This window comes from Rhinolophus sinicus, chromosome 1 (assembly GCF_057876585.1).
Source record: "Rhinolophus sinicus isolate RSI-liver-muscle chromosome 1, RSI-T2T, whole genome shotgun sequence".
Lineage (NCBI taxonomy): Eukaryota > Metazoa > Chordata > Mammalia > Chiroptera > Rhinolophidae > Rhinolophus > Rhinolophus sinicus.
Window position 1 is genome coordinate 62,147,337 of NC_142501.1, and position 23,651 is coordinate 62,170,987.

The 23,651-nt window shown below is 32.5% G+C and overlaps 1 protein-coding gene across 6 annotated transcripts in view; it reads left to right on the forward strand.

Annotated features, from left to right (window-relative positions):
- USP15 (ubiquitin specific peptidase 15) overlaps window positions 1-23,651 on the forward strand; it is a 114,150-nt gene that overhangs the window by 83,406 nt on the left and 7,093 nt on the right. For 5 of the 6 annotated variants that reach the window (XM_019732414.3, XM_019732415.3, XM_088800381.1 and 2 more), the window contains 12 exons: window positions 10,588-10,761; window positions 12,133-12,291; window positions 12,371-12,595; window positions 17,404-17,487; window positions 17,578-17,672; window positions 17,764-17,955; window positions 18,863-18,978; window positions 19,156-19,428; window positions 19,813-19,883; window positions 20,228-20,343; window positions 21,015-21,164; window positions 22,959-23,062. In XM_019732414.3, the coding sequence (XP_019587973.1) occupies window positions 10,588-10,761; window positions 12,133-12,291; window positions 12,371-12,595; window positions 17,404-17,487; window positions 17,578-17,672; window positions 17,764-17,955; window positions 18,863-18,978; window positions 19,156-19,428; window positions 19,813-19,883; window positions 20,228-20,343; window positions 21,015-21,164; window positions 22,959-23,062 (1,759 nt within the window). Of the gene's footprint in view, window positions 1-4,361; window positions 4,492-10,587; window positions 10,762-12,132; window positions 12,292-12,370; window positions 12,596-17,403; window positions 17,488-17,577; window positions 17,673-17,763; window positions 17,956-18,862; window positions 18,979-19,155; window positions 19,429-19,812; window positions 19,884-20,227; window positions 20,344-21,014; window positions 21,165-22,958; window positions 23,063-23,651 lie in introns of those variants that run through there. The other variant, XM_074325467.2, reaches the window with a different exon arrangement.

The following is a 23,651-nucleotide window of genomic DNA, read 5'->3' on the forward strand; positions in this document are numbered from 1 at the left end:
TTTTAAGAATTGGTATATAATTCAAGTATTCTGAATAATTCTTCAGTAATTGCCCAGGGCTTTTCTATGCGTTATATACTCTGCCAGGAAAAATCTTTCAGTAACTATTTTTGAAAAGTGTTACTAATTGTTTATAAGGAAATTTTTAATAGTAAGATAGATATACTTTAAGATTCCTCTTATATTCATTAAATATCATACCTAAAGTATCTCTCATCATGATTATACTATCAACTTCCTGGGACCTCTATTACCTTCCCTTAGACTTGTTCCATTGTCTCCTGTTTGTTCTGTACCTTTAAATTCACCTCTTCACTGTTTTCCTTTTAACATATATACATAGTCAAGTCTTTTTTTTTTTTTTTTTAACTGAGGTGGGGTATGGAGTAAAGAAGAGCCTTGACCTTGAAAAGAGTGGTATGCTTTCTCCCTGCTTTCTCATCTCCTATTCAGTAGTCCTCATCTCTTCAGCATAGCATAGTAGTTAAAAGCATGAATTTTGGAACCTGACTGCTTGGATTCAAATCCTTGTTCTGCCACTTACAAGTTGTGTGACTATGGATTAAAAGGTTCTTAGTTTCTTCAGCTGTCAAATGAAAATAAAATGCTTAAGAAATGCTTGGCACATAGTAAGGAGTAACTATCAACTGCTTTTATTATCACTGTGACTGTCATACCACCCCACAGAAATTGCTTTTGATAAGGTCACTCTTGACCTCCGGTTTGCCTAGGTCCTTTACCTTTGAGAAGTTGACATCCACTCTTTACTAACAAATGCCAAATCTATCTCAACCATAATTTTCCCTCCAATATATAACTATTAGCTAGACATTCCTGCCTAGTTAATATTACAGATAACTCAAACTCAAAATGTCTACTAAGACTAAACATACCACGGGTGCCAAAAACATGTATACAAGTAGAAACTTTGGTCAACGTTGCTCAAGCAGTAGTTCACCATAATCAGAAGTGTCTGGACGCTGATGGTAACCACTTTGAGCACCTCTTGTAATTGCAGGAGTCAAATGTGACTTGTATTCATCTTTTGTTATCGTTACATATTGAGTATTACAGTTTTAATGCAGTTTTCCTTTCTTAAAGTGTGTATATATATTTTTGGCACCCTCTGTATTTCACCCAAAACTTGATACTTTTATTTCTTATACTCTTGTAGCTCCAACCATCCACCCAGTAACCCAAGTCCTGTTCATCCTACTGCCTCTTAAATGTCACATCTATTTTATCCTCTCCTGACAGAACACTGTTTCAATACTTGAGCATCTTTTATGTGAACTATTGAAATATCTCTTGAATTCATCTCTTCGTTCTATCATTTATCCTCTTCCAGTTCCATTTAGTATACTGCTTCCAGATTCATTGTTTTAAAATGCAAATATGATTATGTTACCCCCTTGCTTAAAACTCTTTCCCTTCATCTAAAGAATAAAACCCAAACTGGACCCTATCTATCTCTTTAGTAGGTAGATAACTAAAGGTTCTTGGAATTCATTAAGTTTTAAACCTTTTTGTGTATACTGTTACTCTTCACTAGTTGCTTTTTTCATACCTCTCTCCCAGTCCACCCTTTTTTCTCTCATTTGCTTCTGGACAAATAACCTACTACACAGTGAGATTCGTGAAAGATTCATGGTTTTCTTTTATATCCCCAATGTTTGGTATAATGTCAGATACTAGTAAATATATTAGGACAGTGTTTCTCACTGTGTGTCTATGGATGAGACAGTGCTGGTGAACAATAAAGCAAGTATGGAAATTAAATGTAAGTGATCCAAAACTTTTATAGCACTTTGACAGGATAATTTTACATGTATTAAATCTAATAATAAAAAAATAGGGCTTTGCTTTGTTATTGTTATTTTGTTTAATTTTCTAGTGGTTCATTTTTATTGTATTTTACAAAGGTATCTATGACGATTTGGGAAAAAAAAAAAAAAATTAGCCCTTCCACACAGATGGTTTGAGAAATACAGCATTAGAAAAATTTACCAGAAATGTTTAAACTTGACCTGTACCAGATTAATAGTATTTCTGGAGCTATTTAAACTCCAGAAGAGCATAATAGTTTTAAAAAGAATCATAGCACATTGTGTGTGTGTGTGTGTGTGTGTGTGTGTGTGTGTGTGTGCACTCATGCATGCAACTGAGGGGTCAGACACTGACCAATATTCATACCGTCCATGAAATACTACAGTGTATGTTCCACCAATGTAACTGATCTATAGGACTTGGATTGGATTGCCATGTTAATCACAGTTTCACAGAGTATGCATATACCCCACTACCATGCGTATAATTCCTGAGTGATTTCAGTATGTGATACGAAAAACATATTTTAGAACATTATTTCTATACTTCTAGAGACTTAAAATATCGATCTTCTCTGTTCTTAATAAATATTTGATTATTTAGACAAATTTAAATTTCTTTTTGATTGTGAAAATAATCAGAAGCCTTCATGGTTCATGCTATCACATGATCTTTAAATTTCTATTTCAGTTTAGCTTAAGTACTTATTAGATTATGGGCCTAGTGTAATGAAATGATACAGAGACATATGTGACTTGGTAGTTTCTCTTAATAAGTCAGTTAAGCTAAAAAAAATTTTTTCTGCTGTTTCTTCCTATATGCCTTTGCAGAACTTAAACATCAACAAATTACACAATTCTACATACTCATTTATTCCAAATGTTTCTTTGCTGGATATTAATTGCAAGGGACTGAACACACACAGAATTTTAAAGAACCATTGTTTTTTTTTCTTAAATCCTTTGACTATCTTGCTTGCCTACAATATTGGCATTCATTTCATTGTGAGCCAGTTTTGAATTATTAATTGGGTAGAAGATGATACTAAACTTTAAAATTGAATTCATAAGCTTTAGTTCTTTAAATATAACTTACATTAATGTTTATTAGTGTTATTAGAACCATTTGGTTTTAGCATGCTTCCCATAAAGAAAATACCTAAACATAAAATCACTCATTAAATAGCCTGTTACTAAAAAAAAAAAAAAAAAAAAAAAAAGGAAAGTAGACCATTGCTGTTATAGTCTAGTAGTTTTAAAACCTCATATCAGAAACTTCATAGCATTGTTGCTGGTGTACTCATTATCACAGAAGCTTTCAAATTTATCTATATTGCAAGGGATCTTCTCTTCAATTTCTACTTTTAGCTTTTAAGATGAAAACCAATGGTCTTTACATAATCATGGCTTTTTTAGCACTGATATATTGAGTTACAGGATTTACTCACTTCAAGTAACAGGGTAACTTTTTGACAACCTTAGAATTCTCCTTCCTCATTCCTGTAGATGAGGCAGGGAAAGCATTGGCATTTCTTTGCTAACCAACAGAATGTTTCCCATTAGTTCTCATACTTCCCAGAGCTTTCATAATAATTCTTCACTGAGTTCAAGTAGTGTGTAAAGAAGAAATTCCATAGAATTTGAAGGAAAGGGTGACAGCAGGGACTTTAAATAAAGTTTAATTTTATTCATGCCTTAAGCATAGTAATCAGATTGATAAATGTTAAAATGTTAGAACAACATCCATGTCCAGTTCAAAAATGCTCCCTTTAAAACTGCTTTATTTAAAATTTCAATATTTTAAGTAGAGTTTATGCCAGTTCTCTACTGACTATTTGGGATTGGACGGGACGGGGGTGGGCGTGGAGGGCGGGGACATAGTTAAAGTAAGTTTTTTTAAACTAAATAAATAAAAAGAAAGTTATATCCACTTATATTTTTCTTATATGAATTCTTTTCTTTAAAGAAAGCTTGAGGAGAGCATGGCAATGCAAAATAGCAGAATAGAGCTATAGTTCTGTTTGCTTTAAATCTACTTGGTTAAGGGGTAGGCTTATATTTGTAGTTCTTCACTGTGAAAAGTCTACATCACAGTTTCCTATCTCATTTATTTACAGAACTATAGCCAGTAACAGTATTAATAGAATGCTTCAGAATTATACAGTACCTTTTTAGAATGTTTATACTGTTGTCATAACAAATTGAAAAACAACAGTAACATGGCAAATTTGAAAATTCTTTATCCATCTAATCTTAAAATCCATAAAAAATAATTTGGGGGTATTCTAAGATTACTTTGACCATAGATTACTTCAGGTTTTTTAAATTTTTTAATCATAATAAAATGGTTTCCTCATTTTAGATTGGGTTTTTATTTTTAGTATTGGTCAGTTTGAAGGTTTAGCTACTTTTTTAAATGGTTAAGAGTGGCATTACATTTTGATCAGTTACAGAATGAGTTACGCAACTCAAAGGCTTTAGGTAATCAAAAATTAAGTTTGTTTTCTTTCCTGTTCTAGTTACCGGTTTACTAAAATAGTGAGCATACATGATCACTTGAAAATTGGGCTTCTGGAGCACCTGAACAGAAAGGGAGTGGTTCATATTCAGCATTACAAAAGACAACTTTCTCTTTTTGAAGGGGATTACTTTGGCTATTTTCCAGGTACTGGGGAAATTCCAGATTCATTACAAATTATTGGGATGGCTATTAATTATTCATTTCCTAAAAATATGTTGATTACAGACTTGAGATATGGTAATATAGTAGAACCTTACTTTACTTTGTCAATTAAAAAAAACTGTAGTTTATAGTGAAATACAAAATTGAGTCTCACATGAGTCACTTATAGTTTCTCAGAGAGCTCTGAAAACATCAATTTTATTGATGAGAACATATTTCATAGAACTTTTTGAAAGTAATGTAAGAGCAATAGGATTTGTGCATGTGTATATAAGGAAAAGTTATGTGCAAAGCATTGTAGTCTTTCCAAGTAATTAAATAATGAAAGAAAATAATATTTTATATAATCCAATTTTAAGATGTTGGATTAAGGATTAAAATTTATAATGAGTTTTTCATAGAATATTAATACTTTACAAAATAGTGTAATGGTATATGCATTCTTTTTTAAAATAGTTCTGCATGGTGGCAGTGACTAAAGGTCTCTATACACTGAACCATAGAGAATGTCCACTGGGTGAGACATTTGATTATTTAGAAGAACTCTCTTTAGAATTTTTATGTCTGGTTCCAGGTTGAAAATCGGGAAGAGAGTCGTCCTAAAAATATCTTTCCAACTGTTTTTCCTTCACATATCTTTTACTTACGTGGATTTCTTGCTCGTTGTTGGGGAATTCACAATAGTTATTTTCCTTCATTACGAAAGCCTCTTTCAGCGTTATTTAGACTTTCATCTTTGACTTGTAGAACTTTTAATAGGTTATAGTTATGTTGTAGGCTGCAATTCAGATTTCTTTAGCCAAGTGTTTTTCCTCTGCTCTCAGTCTAAGGACTTCTTCCAATCTCTCTACCGTACAAGTTTTGATTCATTCAACACACCTTTATTGAGGTATGTGCCAGGCACTGTGCTAGATCCTAAGGTACAAAGGTGAATAGGACATGGACTCTGCTCTCAAGATAAGTTCAGTATAAGTGAGTTCCAGGTATAAAGTCAGCCGAGAGGAAGGGAATATTGGTTCCTCCTAGAGGTGCTAAGGAAGATGTAACATTTGTAAAAGATACTGAGATGAGTGTTAAAGAACAAGTAGGAATTTCTTATAGGGGAAGAATATTCTACGAAGGGGAAGAGTACATGAGAAGCATCAATCTTAATACGTTATAAACTAAGAAATATGTCTTAAGAGTCCTAATTCAAATTTACATTCAAGAGTACTCTTATTTCTTGTAGTTTCCAATTTTAAATGCATAAGTAAGCACAAGTAGAGAACCACAAAACCACTTTGAGGAATAGATACTTAGCAGTCATGTCTACTCACAAAATGATTGGCTTGCACATACACCAGCCATTCTCATCATTCCTTATGGATCAACAACTTTTCATACCAGCTTATGTCTTGAACCTTCCAGTTAGGCAACTAATCATACCACTAAGGCTAAATTAATGAATGCCAAAAGTCTACTGTACAATAAATATGAAATTTAGTTATTTAATTCTTAGATCTTCAAATGCTCTTGTCCATTTTGCACACTATTAACTTACCTAGGGATTTAAACATAGAAATATTTAGCCTAGTTAAGAGTGCATTTGACTGTTCATTAATATAAGTTTTTCACTTCTTCTCTTTTGCGTTGAGAATTGAAACCACCCGTATAGAATCTTTTTCTTCAGTCTGAGTGTTGCTTTATTTTTAACATGATATTTGACAAAATTTTACCCAATTTTAGGACCAACTCTAGGCACAATTATGATATAAACAAAATGTGGCTTAAGATAGGTGTTTTATGATCAGTCACTTTACTTCATATTTGGACCTCATTTTTTGTGATGAGTTGTAGGAGCTAATGCTCCATGAAATACTGAAGTGTTAGCATTTGTTAATGTCAACAGTTGAAATCAAATGAATTAACAGAGGTGAAGCTCAAAATGGCACATGACTGGTAGAGTGTCACAAAATTTATTAAGTAGCCACAAAAATAACATACTAATACTGTTTATATTATTTCTTTTATGATACATTCATATATATTCTTAGTTTTTGATAAGAAAAACCATGTATTAAAATAGGATGAGTTTTGTTCTGTTTTACAGTTTAGGAAACATTGAGAGTAAGAGATATATCTACATAGGCACAACACGTTGTATGTGATCTCTGGTTCATAGTATATCACTCAGTTAAGTATCTTACAGGTTAAAAAGGCAACTTCCTATGTCTACACATATATGACTTTTACTATATATATATCTTTAAAAAGAAAATGCTTTGAAACAATCCTAATCAGATAGGAAAATGATACTATCTTCTAAAAGCAGAAGAATCTCTGAGAGAGATGCTTCAGAACTCTGGTTATGATTTTTATTATTTGAACTAATGAAAACTATATTTTTTAAAACCTTATATTTAGTGGCACCAATCCACATATACAGTTTTCTTGTAATTGTCAAAGATGTTCATGTTAAAATATTGAATAATGACTTGCATAAATTACAACTCAAACCTCATGACCAATTTTAAGAAACTGCTTTCTTTCTTCTACAAGAATGTTGGCATTCAATGCTGATACCACCTGGGGCATGGAAATATTTTAGTGGTTTTACCTCTATTCCAATTATGCCTTGAAATTTTTATCAGAAGTTATAAGAGGACTTTTAATATTTTAACTGGTCTTTATACTATATTAAGACTCCTAGAATAATGTTGTTTTCAAGGTGAGGGAGAAGAGTATGATATTTTCAAGATGAAGAAAAGTCTGGCATCAGTTTAGTTTTTAAACTATTATGATCTCTGCATTAGTAGAACAATCAACTGGCTATTGAATTTCTGTATTTGTATGTGTTTGTACAAAGTTTTAGAAAATGTAGTTTGTGAGTTTCTTAAAACATCTTCAACAAATAATGTTTTTTGGGGCCATGTAAGACTTAATGTTTTAAATTTAAATATAAGACTTATCTCAAAATATATTGGTTATGGTATCTTTACAGACGGTTTCTTATCATTAAAACTATTTGTGTTTTGTTGTTTGGTTTGTTAACATTGAACTATAATCATTTATAAACGGGGATGTGTCACTATGAAAATCAGCACTGTTCTGTGTGTCAGTGACTTATAACAAAAATCCAAGCAGTGACCCACTACAGAACAGGTAGTGGATTGAATGACAGTCAAACAAAAGGGGGGACGATTTTTTAATAGGTGTTCTTCTTTGGTTTAGTATTCAGGTTGAAGTGCTTGAAGAAACTTTTGGTATTGTTTATTACAAGCAAATATATTTTTGCCACAGTAATATTTCATTCAAAAAATTTTAAGTAGTCATGAAGATGTAAAGTACAGCATAGGGAATATGGTCAGTAGTATTGTAATAACTATGTATGGTGTCAGTTGAGTAATAGACTTATTGGGGGGATTACTTTATAAATTATATAAATGTCTAACCGCTATGCTGTACACCTGAAACTAATGTAAAATAATATTGAATGTCAACTGCAATTGGGAAATTTTTTAAATAAATAAATAATAAAATTTAAGTACTCTGCAAAACGTTGAAAGAAAAGAGTAAAAAAACCAAGAGGATGAATATGTTAGTAAATATAAGCAAAATCTTTTTTATTAAGCATATATTTATTGTTCACATGCTAAGTGCCAAGTAATGTAGGTGCTCTGTACTGGAGATATAAACATAAAGATACCACAGTTCCTGCTTTCATGAGGGTCTCAGTCCATTAAGCAAGACAGACAAACTAAAAACTAAAGTTACAGTATATTATAAAATAAGTGATGTAGCAAAACATGAGCATTAAGCAATATGGAAATGTACAAGATGAAACACTGTAAGGGAGTCTAGGAAGGGTTCCCAGACAGGATACCTGAATCTTGATGGTTTAGTTAAAAGTAAGGCAAAAAGGGTATATTTTATGAAAATGGAGTAATGTTGCAAACTTATGGAGAGAGAATGCATGGAAGTCAAGGAACCACAAATCAAGTAAGGCTGGGATGGAGTTAAAAAAAAGTATTAACAAGAGATGAAGCTACATAAGTGGGCAAAACATAGACCCATCTAAAGATCTGAGATTTTAATCTGTAATTACTATTAAAGGATTTATAACAAGGAACAGGATTAGGTGCAAATTTTAGAAAGATCACTCTGGATGCTATTGGAAATCTTAAAAAATTTCAATTATATTTGGAAGCTCCTTGCAAGATAAGGATACATGTGAAAAATCGTGTAAAAATAAAATTCAAGAATTATGTTTGCACAGCTTGGTTCTTTGAGGTGTTTGGTAAAGCCATAAATTGGGTTCTTTGTATAACTATGTTACAGCCATTCTTAGTATAACCCTGAACTGATCAAATACAAGGATTTGCAAACTAATTGATCATTGTTGGAAATGCTGTGCTACCTCTCCTTTGCCTCATTGACTATTTAGTGGTGACACTATACTAAATGAGATGATACTACTAAGTGATGGCATTTATACCCTGTATAGCCATGTTGTACTCTGGGTTTCCTGGCTCTATTCCAGTGCTGGGTTTATAAGTAAAAGGCCAATCAAAAAGAAAAGAGAAAATGAAACTCAGAAGGCATGTAACACTATGAAAGGTTGAGAATATAAAAAGAGTTAAGAAGAAAGGTGGAAAAGTATCCTTTCCCTAATTGCCTCCTACATTGCAACATACCTCTATTATCTGCTCACATAAAATTTTTTTCTGCTGAAAATGGCACGTAAATGATTCTAAAGCCTAGTATAGTCCAACCCAAACATTTTTAACTGTTTATACTGTTTTCATTGCCTAAGAATTACATAACAAATTCCATGATACTATAAATAGTCTTCCCTTTTTCTTTGACGTAGCAGCTAGACGATCAATTTGGACAGTATTATTTTTATTATATAAAAAAATTCCAAAATAGATATTATCGTTACTTGAGTAAACATAAATTGATTTATAATTGAAACCACAAAATAGAACACCATAATTTATTTCAAATAAATGAATATATTTAATTTTGGAGTTTTAGCCAAACAGTACAAGGTATATAGTCATAGCTTACAGAATCCAAGTTATCAGCATGAACCCAGCAGGCTGAACCTTTCATAGCTATCAGGACTTTATTTAACTTAATCTAAATGAGTGGTAAGCAAAGTTTGAAACACTTTGATTTCCATTAATATAAATCCTAAGAGTGGGTTTCTACTACTTCACATGCACTTTTTTTAAAGTGCATTTAAAGCACTTTTTCACTTGACTCCAAGACAAATATCTCTTCCTGCAGCAAAAAAAAAAAGTTACCTATATGACTGTATGTCTGTGTCATTCATTATATACTCTACTTAATGACTCTAGACATCTAATTGATAACGTAATATTGTCATATGGGACAGATGGTATTATCAACTTAAAATTATTCCTTCTTAAGTATTATGGAAAAACTGTGCTTCTGCTATTTTAAGTTCTAGATTATTTCATTCAAAAAGGAAAAGGGTTGGAGAACTCACTTATTCATAGTTTTAATCTTGCCATAAAGGAAAATTGGATTATGATATTAAAGGAGAGCTTAAAGAATAAAAACACAGCTTAGCCAGAATTCACATAACAAAACTTTGTTTTCTCAGGCTCAGCTAATCTGTACCTATAAAAATGGTTCACCAAATGGAAAATTTAAAGCCTTCTCTTTCATGATAAGGAATTGAAAATGAACACAGTAAATACTCTTTTAAGTTAATTTCGTGCTTGCACTCTATCTCAGTTTTTACCTACTCAGGCTAATTTGCAGGTGCCTGGGATGAGTAGACAATCCATAATTTCTACCAATCAAGTAAAAGAAGGAAAGAAAACTGAGCTTCTCTCCCAGTTAACAGGTAGTTTGCTGTGGTTAAAATTAATGCAGATTTTACAGCAACAAATATTAGCATTTTCATTTATTATAAGTAATTGATTTGAAATTTGGTAAATGAATAGTTGAGTGCATCATTTGAGTGTTTATTTGACCAGTTATTTATTAGTACAGTTTCTCTGTTCATTTTAACATGTTTAACATGTGTGGTTACTTTGACATGAAAATTTATTTTATTCTTTGCAGTGTTTGAGCAACACACCTCCACTTACTGAATACTTCCTCAATGATAAGTATCAAGAAGAACTGAATTTTGACAATCCCTTAGGAATGAGAGGTGAAATAGCTAAATCTTATGCTGAATTGATCAAGCAAATGTGGTCTGGAAAATTTAGCTACGTCACACCAAGAGCCTTTAAGGTTAGTAAATACATTTTGAATGAGGGTTGTATCACCCCCAATAGAACAAAACTTGGTTCTCTGGGCAAGGGGTGAAAAATCATAGCTATTACAATGGTTCGTGGCCCTTCAAAGTGACACAGCACATCAACAGATAGACAATATATCTGTGGCATTTAATTTTCTGGCTGGGGGATGGGACAGATGGCTATTTTAAAAATGTCTTAAAAATGCTCCAGGGGATGGGGAAGGAAGTGATGAAGTAAAGGTTGAGAAACAATGCTGTGGTACAAAGTGACTATATAGAGAGACAGCAGGGAGCATTCACAGGTATTAGGATACAGTACATCTCTGGGGAACCTACAAAAACATTTTGTACAAATGGAAAGACTAAATTTTAAATTTGGGCATGTTATTGAACTCTAAAGAGTTTGGTTTATTTTAAGAATCATTGTAAGTATGAAAAGTTATTAAAATGAAACTAGTCTACAAAACAAACACTAAATATTAATTAAACATTTCAATATAATTCTTAAACTTTTAGGTTCATTCTAATTTCTGAAGCAGTTACTTAGAATCAATAAAATCTCAGGTACTTTAGTTTGTCATTAAAATTTTAAAGAGAATAAGCAGTTTTTAACCATTTTTTTATACAAACATATTAAATGACATTCGTATAGGACATCTACTAGGCAACATTTTATTAACTATATACTAGTTCTTAAAAAATAGAAAAACATCAGAAAACTCGTGCATTTATCTTCTTTAACTTTCTAAACTTTGGACAAATTAGTTCAGACAAACCATTTCTCAACCCTTACCAATGATTAGTTTCATTTTGCTAGATATTTTTAAATTGCATAAATATCCTCTTGATACCTGACTTTTTCCCTTTAACATTTCTCTTTAGTCTCATCAAAGAAGTACTTAGTACTGCAAACATTAGGAAAATTATATATGAACACAAATATTCCTGTTTTCTCTGTGAGATTCAACCTCTTTTTACACATGGAAACTAAATGAGAACTTTGTAATTTTTTCTAGTGGCCAAGAAATAATTGAATTTTAATAGTCTTCAGTGTTTCCCACTAAAACTTTAGTGTTTTCCATATATTCTTCTCATTCTTTCCTCAGGTCAGCATTTCTATTTTACAGATTAGTTATTATGATTTTTAAAATAGTGTTAGATATGCAATACTCTGTATTTACGCATATGTAATTATCATATCTGCAAATGACTGTAAAAGTGCCAGAAGTTGATTTGGGATTTAAATGTATTTTAGCAAGGTGATAAATTCACAAGTATAGAATCCGTGAATAATGAGAACCGACTATTTATTTAAAAATCAATCAGTCTTTCAAACTGATTTTATAGTATTGCTTTTCTTACAGACACAAGTAGGACGTTTCGCACCTCAGTTCTCTGGATACCAGCAGCAGGACTGTCAAGAACTACTAGCTTTCCTATTAGATGGACTACATGAGGATTTGAATAGAATTAGGAAAAAACCGTATATACAATTAAAAGATGCTGATGGAAGGCCAGATAAGGTAAGTTTAATGATATTATTATCACCATTGTTTTATTAACATAATATCTCTGTGTAATATGTGTCTGTTTTCCTTATAGGTAGTTGCTGAAGAAGCCTGGGAAAACCATTTAAAAAGAAATGATTCTATCATAGTAGATATATTTCATGGCCTGTTCAAATCAACTTTAGTTTGTCCTGAATGTGCTAAGATTTCAGTAACATTTGATCCTTTTTGTTACTTGACACTTCCATTGCCCATGAAAAAAGAACGTACTTTGGAAGTTTATTTAGTTAGAATGGACCCACTTACCAAACCTATGCAGGTAAGTAGTGATTATTTTCTTTGCATTTGCTATTTTTATAAAAAATAATGTTGAGTCCATATGCTAAATACTTCAGAAATTAGTACAACTTTTTGGAAACTCGAAAGGGTGAGGGATGTGCAAAATATATTGTTTTTCATGTAAGAACAAAACTCTCAAAGGTTTTTTTTCTTACTAAAGAAAAATGAGAGGTTGTTTGATTTTACAATGTTGGGGTAAACAGTTTACAAAGATTAGTAACATAATATAATTTTGTTTATTTTCCAACCTGAACTTTCTTTAATATTAATTATAATTTTCTTCCTAGCGGCTGTTGGAAATAAAACTAATAACTACAATATATTTTGATTTATGATATAAGATAGTGATAAATTTAAATATGTGTAATTTTTCGGCATCTTAAGAACTTCAAAGAGAAATGGAAATGTAGTTAGACAAAATAATTTTCAATCTTTTAATAGTATGGAGTAGCAAATATTGCTTATTCTATTCAAGAGCCCTATGCTAGGCCTTAATATCAGTTGTCTGTCTTGATTCCATTGCCTAGTATTATAATTGGATTATTTTACGTTTTGTGGAGCAAAACACTGTATTTTCTTCCTTTAGTAATCAATTAATCCATTTCTGACACTTGACTTGCCCTAATAAAAGTAGTTCCTTCTCATCTACCTTCTGTTCCCCTAAATTCTATTTATTATAGCACTTACCAAACATCATTATGACCTTTGGTTTACTTTGATCTTTTCTCTTGTAGACCATGAGTCCTTTGAAGATATGGACTTTAAATCTTTGTATTTCTAACCCTCATGATTGTAGGTACTACTGCAGAAGTAGTGTTCAAAAATGTTATTCATTCAAATATGTACTGGGCATGTACTGGATGTAAAGCTCTTGTTTGGTAAACAAAGTAGACATGGTTCCTACTTTAGAAGAATGTTTACTAAAGATTCTTAGCTCAGGGTCCCAGCCAAATAGTACAGTTTGTTAGAGCATAATAGTTTCATTCGTACTCAGGCTGCCATAACAAAATCCAGTAGACTAAGTGGTTTAAAGAACAGAAATTTCTTCTCACAGTTCTGAAGGCTGGAAGGCTAAGATAATCGTGCATGGCTGGTTCCTCGTGCAGGCTTTACAGTCTACAGCCCCCTCCTCTGTGTCGTCACATGGCAGGGTGAGAGAGCACACTTCTGTGAACTGTCTGATGTCTCTACTTAGAAGGGCACTGATCCCATTGTGGGGCCTCTAAACCTCCCAAAGGCCTCATATTCAAATACGATCACATCAGTGGTTAGGGCTTCACCACAGGGATTTTGATGGGACACAATTCAGCCCGTAGCAGTATTCATGAGGTCTATGTGAAAGGCGTGCTTTGAACAAAATTATGATCTTAACCTTTCATTTAGTGGAAGTGTTTGGGTTTACTATCAACAGGGCATAGTATATGAAGTGTTCATAAAAATGTAGTCCTTTTATTAAAAGTTAAAGTTTAGTAGAGACTAGTTATGTACTCAGTTATGCAGATTTCAGCCATGTTTTTGCTGCTGCTGCTTTATGCTTCCCTCATGAACTCATTGAACTTGGTGCCTTCATGTTAGTATTTCATCCGGTAGTTCTGAGAATTGTATAGAGAAACATGGTATTTGCCCTTATCCATGAGCAGAGCCAGTAAAGACCCACTTCTATTTTTGGCCAGGAGATACATGTTCACATTTCTAAAATCACATGCTTTAGATACTCACGTATTCACTTGTTTCTAAGTATTGAACTGTTAACATGTTTTTTCAATGGAGAGAAACTGTAACAATGCTATTCTACACCCTTATTTCTCTAGTTTGTAACTTTACAAATACATCCCAATGGGTATAATAGAATAAGAGAAGAGTATAAAACAATGAATAAAAATTTATTACAACAACAACAAAAAATTGTGGATACTTTTTCTCTACAGTACCTTCCCATACCAATAATATAATCTGTATTACAGATTATATATTATATTCAGGTTATACATTAGCTATAAGATATATGTTGAATGTTCTTCCATTATAATGGGTTTTTAATTATATTTCCAGCAATGAGAATTTCATTAATATACCTCTTTTCCCACTTGGTGACCAAAAATACAAACTTGTGGTGGTTAAATCCATGGTCAGCACAGTGGAAGTGGGATTTTTTTTTCCCACTTGGAGGGAGTAACAATGCAAATACAAAATGACAGCCTAGTTAACACTATGCTTTAACCAGCTGGAGAGGAAAGGGAGATTAGCTGAGTTAGCCTACTTGAGATTTTCCATCACCAAACTTGGTTTAGGTCATAGAAGTTTATTAGTAATTATATTGAACATGTATTATATATTAGAATCTCATACTGTATATATAAGGTGCTGGAAACACAAAGGTTGTTCCTAGTCCTTGTTTTCAAGAAGCTTATCATACAGTGTTGAAAGTGCTCTGACAGAATGCTGTATGAGTATACAAATGGAGTAACCTACCCAAACTTGTGATGATTCCTGTGTTGAATCCTGAAGAATGATTCGGTTTTAAGCACATGCAAACTAGAAGTACAACATTATAGATCAGGAAAGAGGCGTGTACAAAGGGCTGAAGGCGAAAAAGTACATGGCCCACATATGGAAACTGCAAGTAGATAATATGGTAAGCAGGAGCTAGATCACAAAGAACCTTGATGACAGAAAGTTTGAATTTTACCCGAAAGACTATGGGAGCTATGAAGGAGTATTCAGTAGAGAGATCACTTGGCCAGATTTGTGTTTGAGAAAAAAGACTGGCTAATGCAAAGATTGGATCGGAAAGGCTTAGATAAGATGTACCTAAGACCAGGTGAGAGGCTTTTGCAATGTTCAGATGACAAATGACAAGGGATTGAACTGTTAAGGTTAGTGTCAGGATGGCAGTTAGATAGAAGAACAGTTGAATATAAGAATGAAAATGTTTAAGAGTTCAAAAATGAAGCCAAGTTCATTGGATTGTAACTTGAGGCGACAGTGGTACTATTTGTTTTAATGGGATGTAGAAGAAAGTTTTAAGACGAACCTTAAGTATTAGTATCGGATATGTTGACCTAATATGACCTAAATCTGTATTTAGTATTGGACATGTTGAGATGCGTAAGGAAAATTTAGGTAGAGATATCAGTAGGTATTGAGTTTATGTATCTAGACTAGAGGAAAAGATCTGTACTTGAGATATAAATTGGGCGGTGAGCTCTGAAGGTGGTAATGAGTGTCTTAGAAGGATGAGATTATTTAAGGTTAGGGTGACCCTGTAATTTGTAATCTATCACCTGAACTCTTAAAAATAAAAGGGGCTGTTATTAATAATTATACCAGGACAGCAGGCTAATCCAGGACTGGCCAAAGCAAACCAGGCTATATTGTCACCTAGTCTAAGGAGAGCATACGGAATCAAGAAGATAACTAAGGATAAAACTCTAAAGGACATGAGAGAAGAGCCTCAGAAGAAGGTGTGACCAGGGCAATAGAAAAGAATAAGAAGTAATAATGTAGGGGAAGGAAAATTTTAAAGGAGGGTGTGGTCAGCAGTCATGCTATGGAAAGGTCAAGAACGTAAGAACTGATAAAGACGTGGTTGTATGATAGCACTGACAACCTTGGTAACATTAAATAAAGAGGTGAAGACAAAAGCCAAGAATGGATCCGTAAGTGTATGGGAGGTGAGGAAGTTACCATAGTCACTGTAGACATTCCTTTTATCAAGGTTATTTATAAAGCAGACCAGAAAGGGAGATAATTGGAGGGGAATTATTAGAGGGAAAGAAATGAGAGACTGTTTTGTTTTTTGAGAAACTTGTATACCAGTGTTTATATACGAGTCAAGGTAAAATGAAATAAAGGAAAAGTGCTGGGTTTAGATTCCAGAGGAAGCAGAAGAGCATGGGATTCAGAGCATGGATGCTAGAGTTAGACTTGAATGGGAAGAATGTCCCCTCATCCTTTTTGCATGTGTTGTAAGAGACAGAAAGGGATGTTTTACACTCAAGTTTGTAGAGGGAAAAGAAGCTGGAGATTTTCCTATCCTGTAGCCTCTAATTTTCTTGGTTGAAATAGGTGTTCTGGTAGTGAAGAGAGAAATGGTGAAATATGAAGCTTAAGGAATGATGAAGATTTTAAATAGTTACTGAGAGAAATAGAAAATAAGTAAATAAAGGATACATGGGAGAATTTCTGGCTGGTGTTGAAGGATCAGTTGAGATTGAGCACTGTGAATTTGTAGTGCACCAATCTTTAAAGTTCGGCAGTTTTCCCCAGCATTTCTGAACAGCTCTAAGAAAGTGTAACGAGAATAAAACTGAATAACAGCGAAAGGTTTTGCAATGAAGTAGTTGAAGTGAGGAATCATGTGGGGTCTGGATGGAAGGGTGTGAAGACAGGAACCTGGTAGGCTGAGGGGAAGAATCAGAATTAAAAGGACTAGAGATCTCAATGCAAGCCAAGCATAGAAAATAATGAGCTCCCAGGAAAAGAAAGGAATAGTTAGACAGTAGCCTGTTAAGAGTGTAAGATACCGGAGGTGGATCAGGTGATGACGAGGTCCACAAAGTTAGCTACAGTTGAATGCAAGTGGAGGTCTTTGAATTGAGGAGCCAAGGAACAGCAGGTGCAGATAAACCATGCCTATGGATATTGTCCCCCAGCATAACGGTGAGATTGGCCATACCGTGAGCCACATGCCAAGTAAATGTGAGGAAGCAGCCTCATGAGGTGGCTTTCATCTATTGAATATTGGTTGCAGAGTAATAAATTCATTACAATTTTCTTGTTTTTTAGTACAAAGTGGTTGTCCCAAAAATTGGAAACATACTTGATCTTTGTACAGCATTGTCTGCTTTATCAGGAGTACCTGCAGATAAGGTAAGATGTTTCTGGGTTTGAAGTATGTAAGGTGGAGTTTAGTTTTGCAGTGCTGTAAAACCAGCTTAATAGAAATGTATTTTCTTTTAGATGATAGTTACTGATATATACAATCATAGATTTCACAAAATATTTGCAGTGGATGAAAACCTTAGTAATATTATGGAACGGGATGATATTTATGTGTAAGTATAAAATTCATTGTTTAAAATATTACTTGAGAAAAATTCAAAAGAAATAAGTTTTCAGAATTTATGGTCAGTTTTGTCTTTGTAGGTTTGAAATTAACATCAATAGGACAGAAGATACAGAGCATGTGATTATTCCTGTTTGTCTAAGAGAAAAATTTAGACACTCAAGTTACACCCACCATACTGGTTCTTCACTTTTTGGTCAGCCTTTTCTTATGGCTATACCACGAAACAATACCGAAGATAAACTCTACAATCTCCTGCTTTTGAGAATGTGGTAAGTGCCAGATAATTCTACATTCACAAAATAATATAAAATAGCTAATGAAAGTAAACATGCAAGGTACTATCAGAATATGATTAGATAAGTCTGTATTCAATCTCATCTTTGTTTAGACAGATAACAGTTTTAAAAAATCATAGTCTAATCCAATTTCTTGATCATGTAAAACATTACTGAGGTTATTTCAAACCAAGGAAACATGAATTCTAGCTGTTTTACAACAAAAGTTGACAGTTGGAAGACAATAAAAATTTAGTATGCTTGCACTCTGAAATCATAATGTCACATGTTTCATTTCTTTATATACTCTGCTTGTTCAAGAATGCGTACTAATAACTTTTATTTAAAAGGATAAACTTTCATGGTTGATATTATTGTAAGGCAACCCCTTTTTGTCTTCCTAAAACCTTGATTTGAATTATAAGGTAATCAAGAATATCATTTTATCCCTTTCATTTTATCCTTTATAGCTGACATATTTAGTATTCTTTCTATTTTAATCATTGTAGTCCCATAATCTATACATAAAGATCACATTATACAACTATAAGTGATCTTAGCCTTAAAAAAACTAATATATAGATCATCTATCTAAATGAGGACTTTTATTTAAAAATTTTTAAGTCTAAAAATTATCTGCCACAAATTTTTAACACATAACTATGTTAAAACCCAAGAAGAGCAAACTAACTTCTTTTTTATAAAGACAACTATAACATAAATGATTAGTCAGTCATTTGCATTTATGGAACTGTATCTTGAGTCTGAATTTATTCTTGAATCTATTAAATGACCACTGTTATTGCATTAAAAAGTTTTGTTTTATTGAAAGAATGGAAAACTTTTTTTAAGTTCTTACCTTTGTAGAACTGAACTTACTTGATTTCTGATTTTTTTAAAGCCGATATGTCAAAATATCTACTGAAACAGAAGACTCTGAAGGATCCCTACACTGCTGTAAGGACCAAAATATTAATGGGAATGGCCCAAATGGCATACATGAAGAAGGCTCACCAAGTAAGACTTCCCTATTGTAAAAACTCTTCGCCTGGATTATTGCCTTAGAGAAAAGTTGAAAGGATGGGGATTAAGGAACTGAAAAATATTTGCAAGCCTAGAAAAGATAATGTTAGTATTAATAATTTTTAAATGTAGCATTGACTTTATTTAAAGACTTCTAATATCTAAAATTAGGTGAAATGGAAACAGATGAGCCAGATGATGAATCCAGCCAGGATCAAGAACTTCCCTCTGAGAATGAAAACAGTCAATCTGAAGATTCAGTTGGAGGAGATAATGATTCTGAAAATGGATTATGTACTGAGGAAACTTGCAAAGGTCAACTCACGGGACACAAAAAACGATTGTTTACATTCCAGTTCAACAATTTAGGCAATACTGATATCAACTACATCAAAGATGATACCAGGCATATAAGATTTGATGATAGGCAGCTTAGGCTAGATGGTAAGTATTTGTGAAAAAAGGCTTCAACACTAAACTTGAGCAAAGCATGTTATTTTTTTAGGTGAAAACCACAAAGTTCAACTCATGAAAAATAACATTTACGTATCTATTAAATGAAAAGCCTTAGTTTCCAAGTATACTAAAACACATGTCAATATTTATTAAAAGGAGGTTGAACTTATGCTTAAGGGTTTTTTTGTTTTGTTTTGTTTTTTTAACTCCTAAACTATTTTAATGGCTTGGAAACAGCAATTTGCCCTGTTCACCTAGTAAAAGAAAAGATTGCTATTTATTTATTCTTGTATATAGCTTAACATTAAAATACATTAGTTTTAATATTGTGGCGTATTAAATTTTAAAGAAAAACTATGTTTCCTACCTCAGAAAGATCTTTTCTTGCTTTGGATTGGGATCCTGATTTGAAAAAAAGATATTTTGATGAAAATGCTGCTGAGGTAAGTCATTGCTCATTCCTACCTTATCTTTTCCATGTTGATCACACTGTTTTGTTAACACTCTTCTGTTTCTATCATATGTATTTATTTTGTCAGTAGAAATTGGTTATGTACTAGAAAAGGCTTGTTGGTTTTGAACATGCTCTCTGTTACCACTTTTTAATCGTTTATAGGTGTGTATACAGGAGTTATTTAGAAGTATGGTATAAATCGCAGCTGAAAAAAGCTTTATGGTTCTTTTGAGAAAGTTTAGGAGTTTTTCATTACTATTCATAGTAAGATGGTATCACTAAAATGAGTTTTGTTTCATTTGTTCTCTTAACTCAAGAAATACTTCTCTTTAGGATTTTGAAAAACATGAGAGTGTGGAATATAAACCTCCTAAAAAACCCTTTGTGAAATTAAAAGATTGCATTGAGCTTTTTACAACAAAAGAAAAGCTAGGTGCTGAAGATCCCTGGTAAGAAACAAAGTTAAACAATTTTTTCTAATTTTTTTTTTTTTTTAAGGATTTATACTGAGGTATGTGCTACATCAAGTTAAAAAAGTAATAACTAAATTCCCTTTGATATTTTAAATAAGCATTTCTTTATATGGTAATAGTCTATTAGGCAGATGAGAATGTCTTTAAAAGTATTATGTTAAGCTCTAATCTCATTGCTGTATTTCCCATAATAGCCATTTTACTATGAATAATTAATTTTAATTACTTTTTCTTAAGAATTTTTAGCTGTGCAGCCATTTTGGGAGAAACTTTTAGGAAAATCACAGTGATATATTCTGTGGTGTTATTAATTCCATTAGAGCCCAGAAATTTTGAGATTTTCTAATACCTATATTTTAGCACAGTTTTGTGGTACATCCATGTCTTTTTAGCATACTGTAATGGATATAACCTAGCCCTCGTCATTTCTTTGAATACTTATTTACCATATTAGTTTATAATAGTTAAATCTATTTGAAAAATGTACTGAAGATAAAAATAACAGGAGTTCCTGTCAGTCTGTACATATTAGGCATATGATAATTGCTCACTGAATAAATATAGAACTTTTCAAACCTTCAAAATATGTATTGTTTTAATTACCTCTACCAAGCTACCAAGCTTTAAATGTTTCTCTTTATTCTTAGGTATTGTCCAAATTGTAAAGAACATCAGCAAGCCACAAAGAAATTGGACTTATGGTCTCTGCCTCCAGTACTCGTGGTACATCTCAAGAGATTTTCTTACAGTCGATACATGAGAGACAAGTTGGATACCTTAGTTGATTTTCCTATCAAGTAAGTTTTGATTATGCTTCATAAACATTGGACAACTAACTCTTTTTAAATATCGGGTACCATTGGGCCCAGTTTCAGTTTTTGAGTGTATTTTTGAGTAGTTCTAACAATTTGTAGGGATCACTAATAATTTTTCTTCCTACTGAGAGATTTTTTCAAAGAACAAAGAGAAAATATACTCTTTTAAAAAATAGAATAAAACTCATTATGTATTACTTAAAACACACTGACCCTGTTTATAAATCTAGGATACTCATGGGACCTTAGTGGTTTTGTTTTTCCTCGGACTTACTTCATCATTAATCATCAATTATTCCTAAATATGCTTTTTAAAAAGACTTAAGAAATATATAAAAATAGAATAATGGAGTTGCTTAAAAGGATAACACAGTAGTGTGATCATCCCTACTATTGTGTCATCCTTCAGTTTTCTTATTGCACTGCCCAGAATATGACATCATATTCGTAAAAAGTTATAAAGCGGTCTGGAGACAATATTTTTGTAGTCCTTTTTTTTAAAGCTTTCACTAAGCATAATTGAGAATTGAGAAGGACTAATAAGGAATATTGTATTCTCATTCATGTAGTCTAGGAAGGACTTTTTCACAATACTTTGCAACAAGAACTTGATTCTCTTCTATTTTGCTAAAAGAACATTGAATAATACCATGTTTCCCCAAAAATAAGACCTAGCCGGACAGCTCTAATGCATCTTTTGGAGCAAAAATTAATAAAAGACCCAGTCTTATTTTACTATAAGACTGGATATAATATGATACAATACTGGGTCTTATATTAATTTTTGTTCCAAAAGACACATTAGAACTGATTGTCCGGTTAGGTCTTATTTTTGGGGAAACGGTATGCTTTTATATTTCATGATGTCTGTGCACCAAATTTACTTTGATATAGTTAATAAGTAGACAAATGCTGAATGCAGGTTTATATACAAAGATGACTGGAAGGAAGGAACGAAATGATGTAATATTGAAAATATTCCTTGGAGTGCTTATTCCAATTGTTATTTATAAATTTAAAATTGAAAATATTTTGTAATTATGGAAACAAAAAAATGTTAATTTGCTCTTTAAGAAAATTATGAGCCCTCAAAGTTTTCAAGAAGGTAGCATTTGGACAATGTTAAGCGCAAGAAGAACCAGAAGTAATGATAAGCTAGGACCTATTAGAGATGTATTAGAATTTTAGAATCATTATTGCTTTTTAATGAGGCAAGTACAGAAAGAATAACCAGAAATATTGATAAGCTATAAGATGGTCCTGTTCCTTTTTCGTGCATGACGGATTATAAACAACTCGTTTCATTTCCAAGAATGTTGCCCATTTGGGATATATAGATTATCAAAACCAAGAAAATGTAGAGTAAGTATTGGGGCTTACATATATTTAAATTATTGTAAAATTTCTAGGAAAGTTTTTTTCCCCCCCACTACTCTTTTATTCTATGAATGAATCATCCTAAAAATAACTTTTAAAACATAAAAAATAAAAAGGACCAAGATGATAGTGATGACTATTTTTCCTAGTACTGAGAGTTAAATGTGTTAACATAAAAATATTAATCTGATTGTTGAATCAGTGGAGAATTTTTGAATTCTCAGCCCGTAAGAAAATTTTTGCCAAAACATTCAAATATCGAGGATATATACATGATTTGTTTTCATAAAGTTATTTGGCTCTTAGTAATTTCTTTAGTGAGATAAATATGATGGAAAGGAATAGAATTCATTGCATTTAGGGAAAAAATAAAACTAACTTGATTTCTTTTTAAAACAGTGACTTGGATATGTCGGAGTTCCTAATTAATCCAAATGCAGGTCCTTGCCGCTACAATTTGATTGCTGTTTCCAACCACTATGGAGGGATGGGAGGGGGACACTGTAAGTTGACAGTTTACCTTTCACTAAAATCATGTTTGGTAACTCCAGACTTTTTCCCTTAAGATATTTATTGCTTCTTAAAAGGAAAATGTGAAATGTGTCTTACATGTACTAATAGTTCAAAAAATATTGATTAATGAATGAATCCGCTTTTGAACCTTTTTTGACATCAGGAGTTAGAGGACTGAGTTTTTCATAATCCTCAGTTGAGAGCACAGGAAGATTACTTGTCCATTCAGGGCTCCTGTCCTTACCCATTCTCCTTCCCCTTCCCTTTCTAATATATATGTGCTCTTGTAAATCCTACACCATTGTTAAGTTACATAATTGGTGCTGTGCTATAAATCTTACGTTTCTCTCTTAACACTTAAGACATGTCCATATAGTCCATTGCTCCCAAACACTTATGACTTAACAGCTACCAGATTTTATCTCTAGTCACTTCATGGTGGACATCCAAATTGCTTTTAACTTTCTGCCACCATAAGACTGATAAACATCATTGTTTATGATCTCCTTTGTGAGAATTTCTTTGAGCTACATACCCAGAAGTGAGATTGCTGGGTCATGAGTATTTAAAGTACTGCTA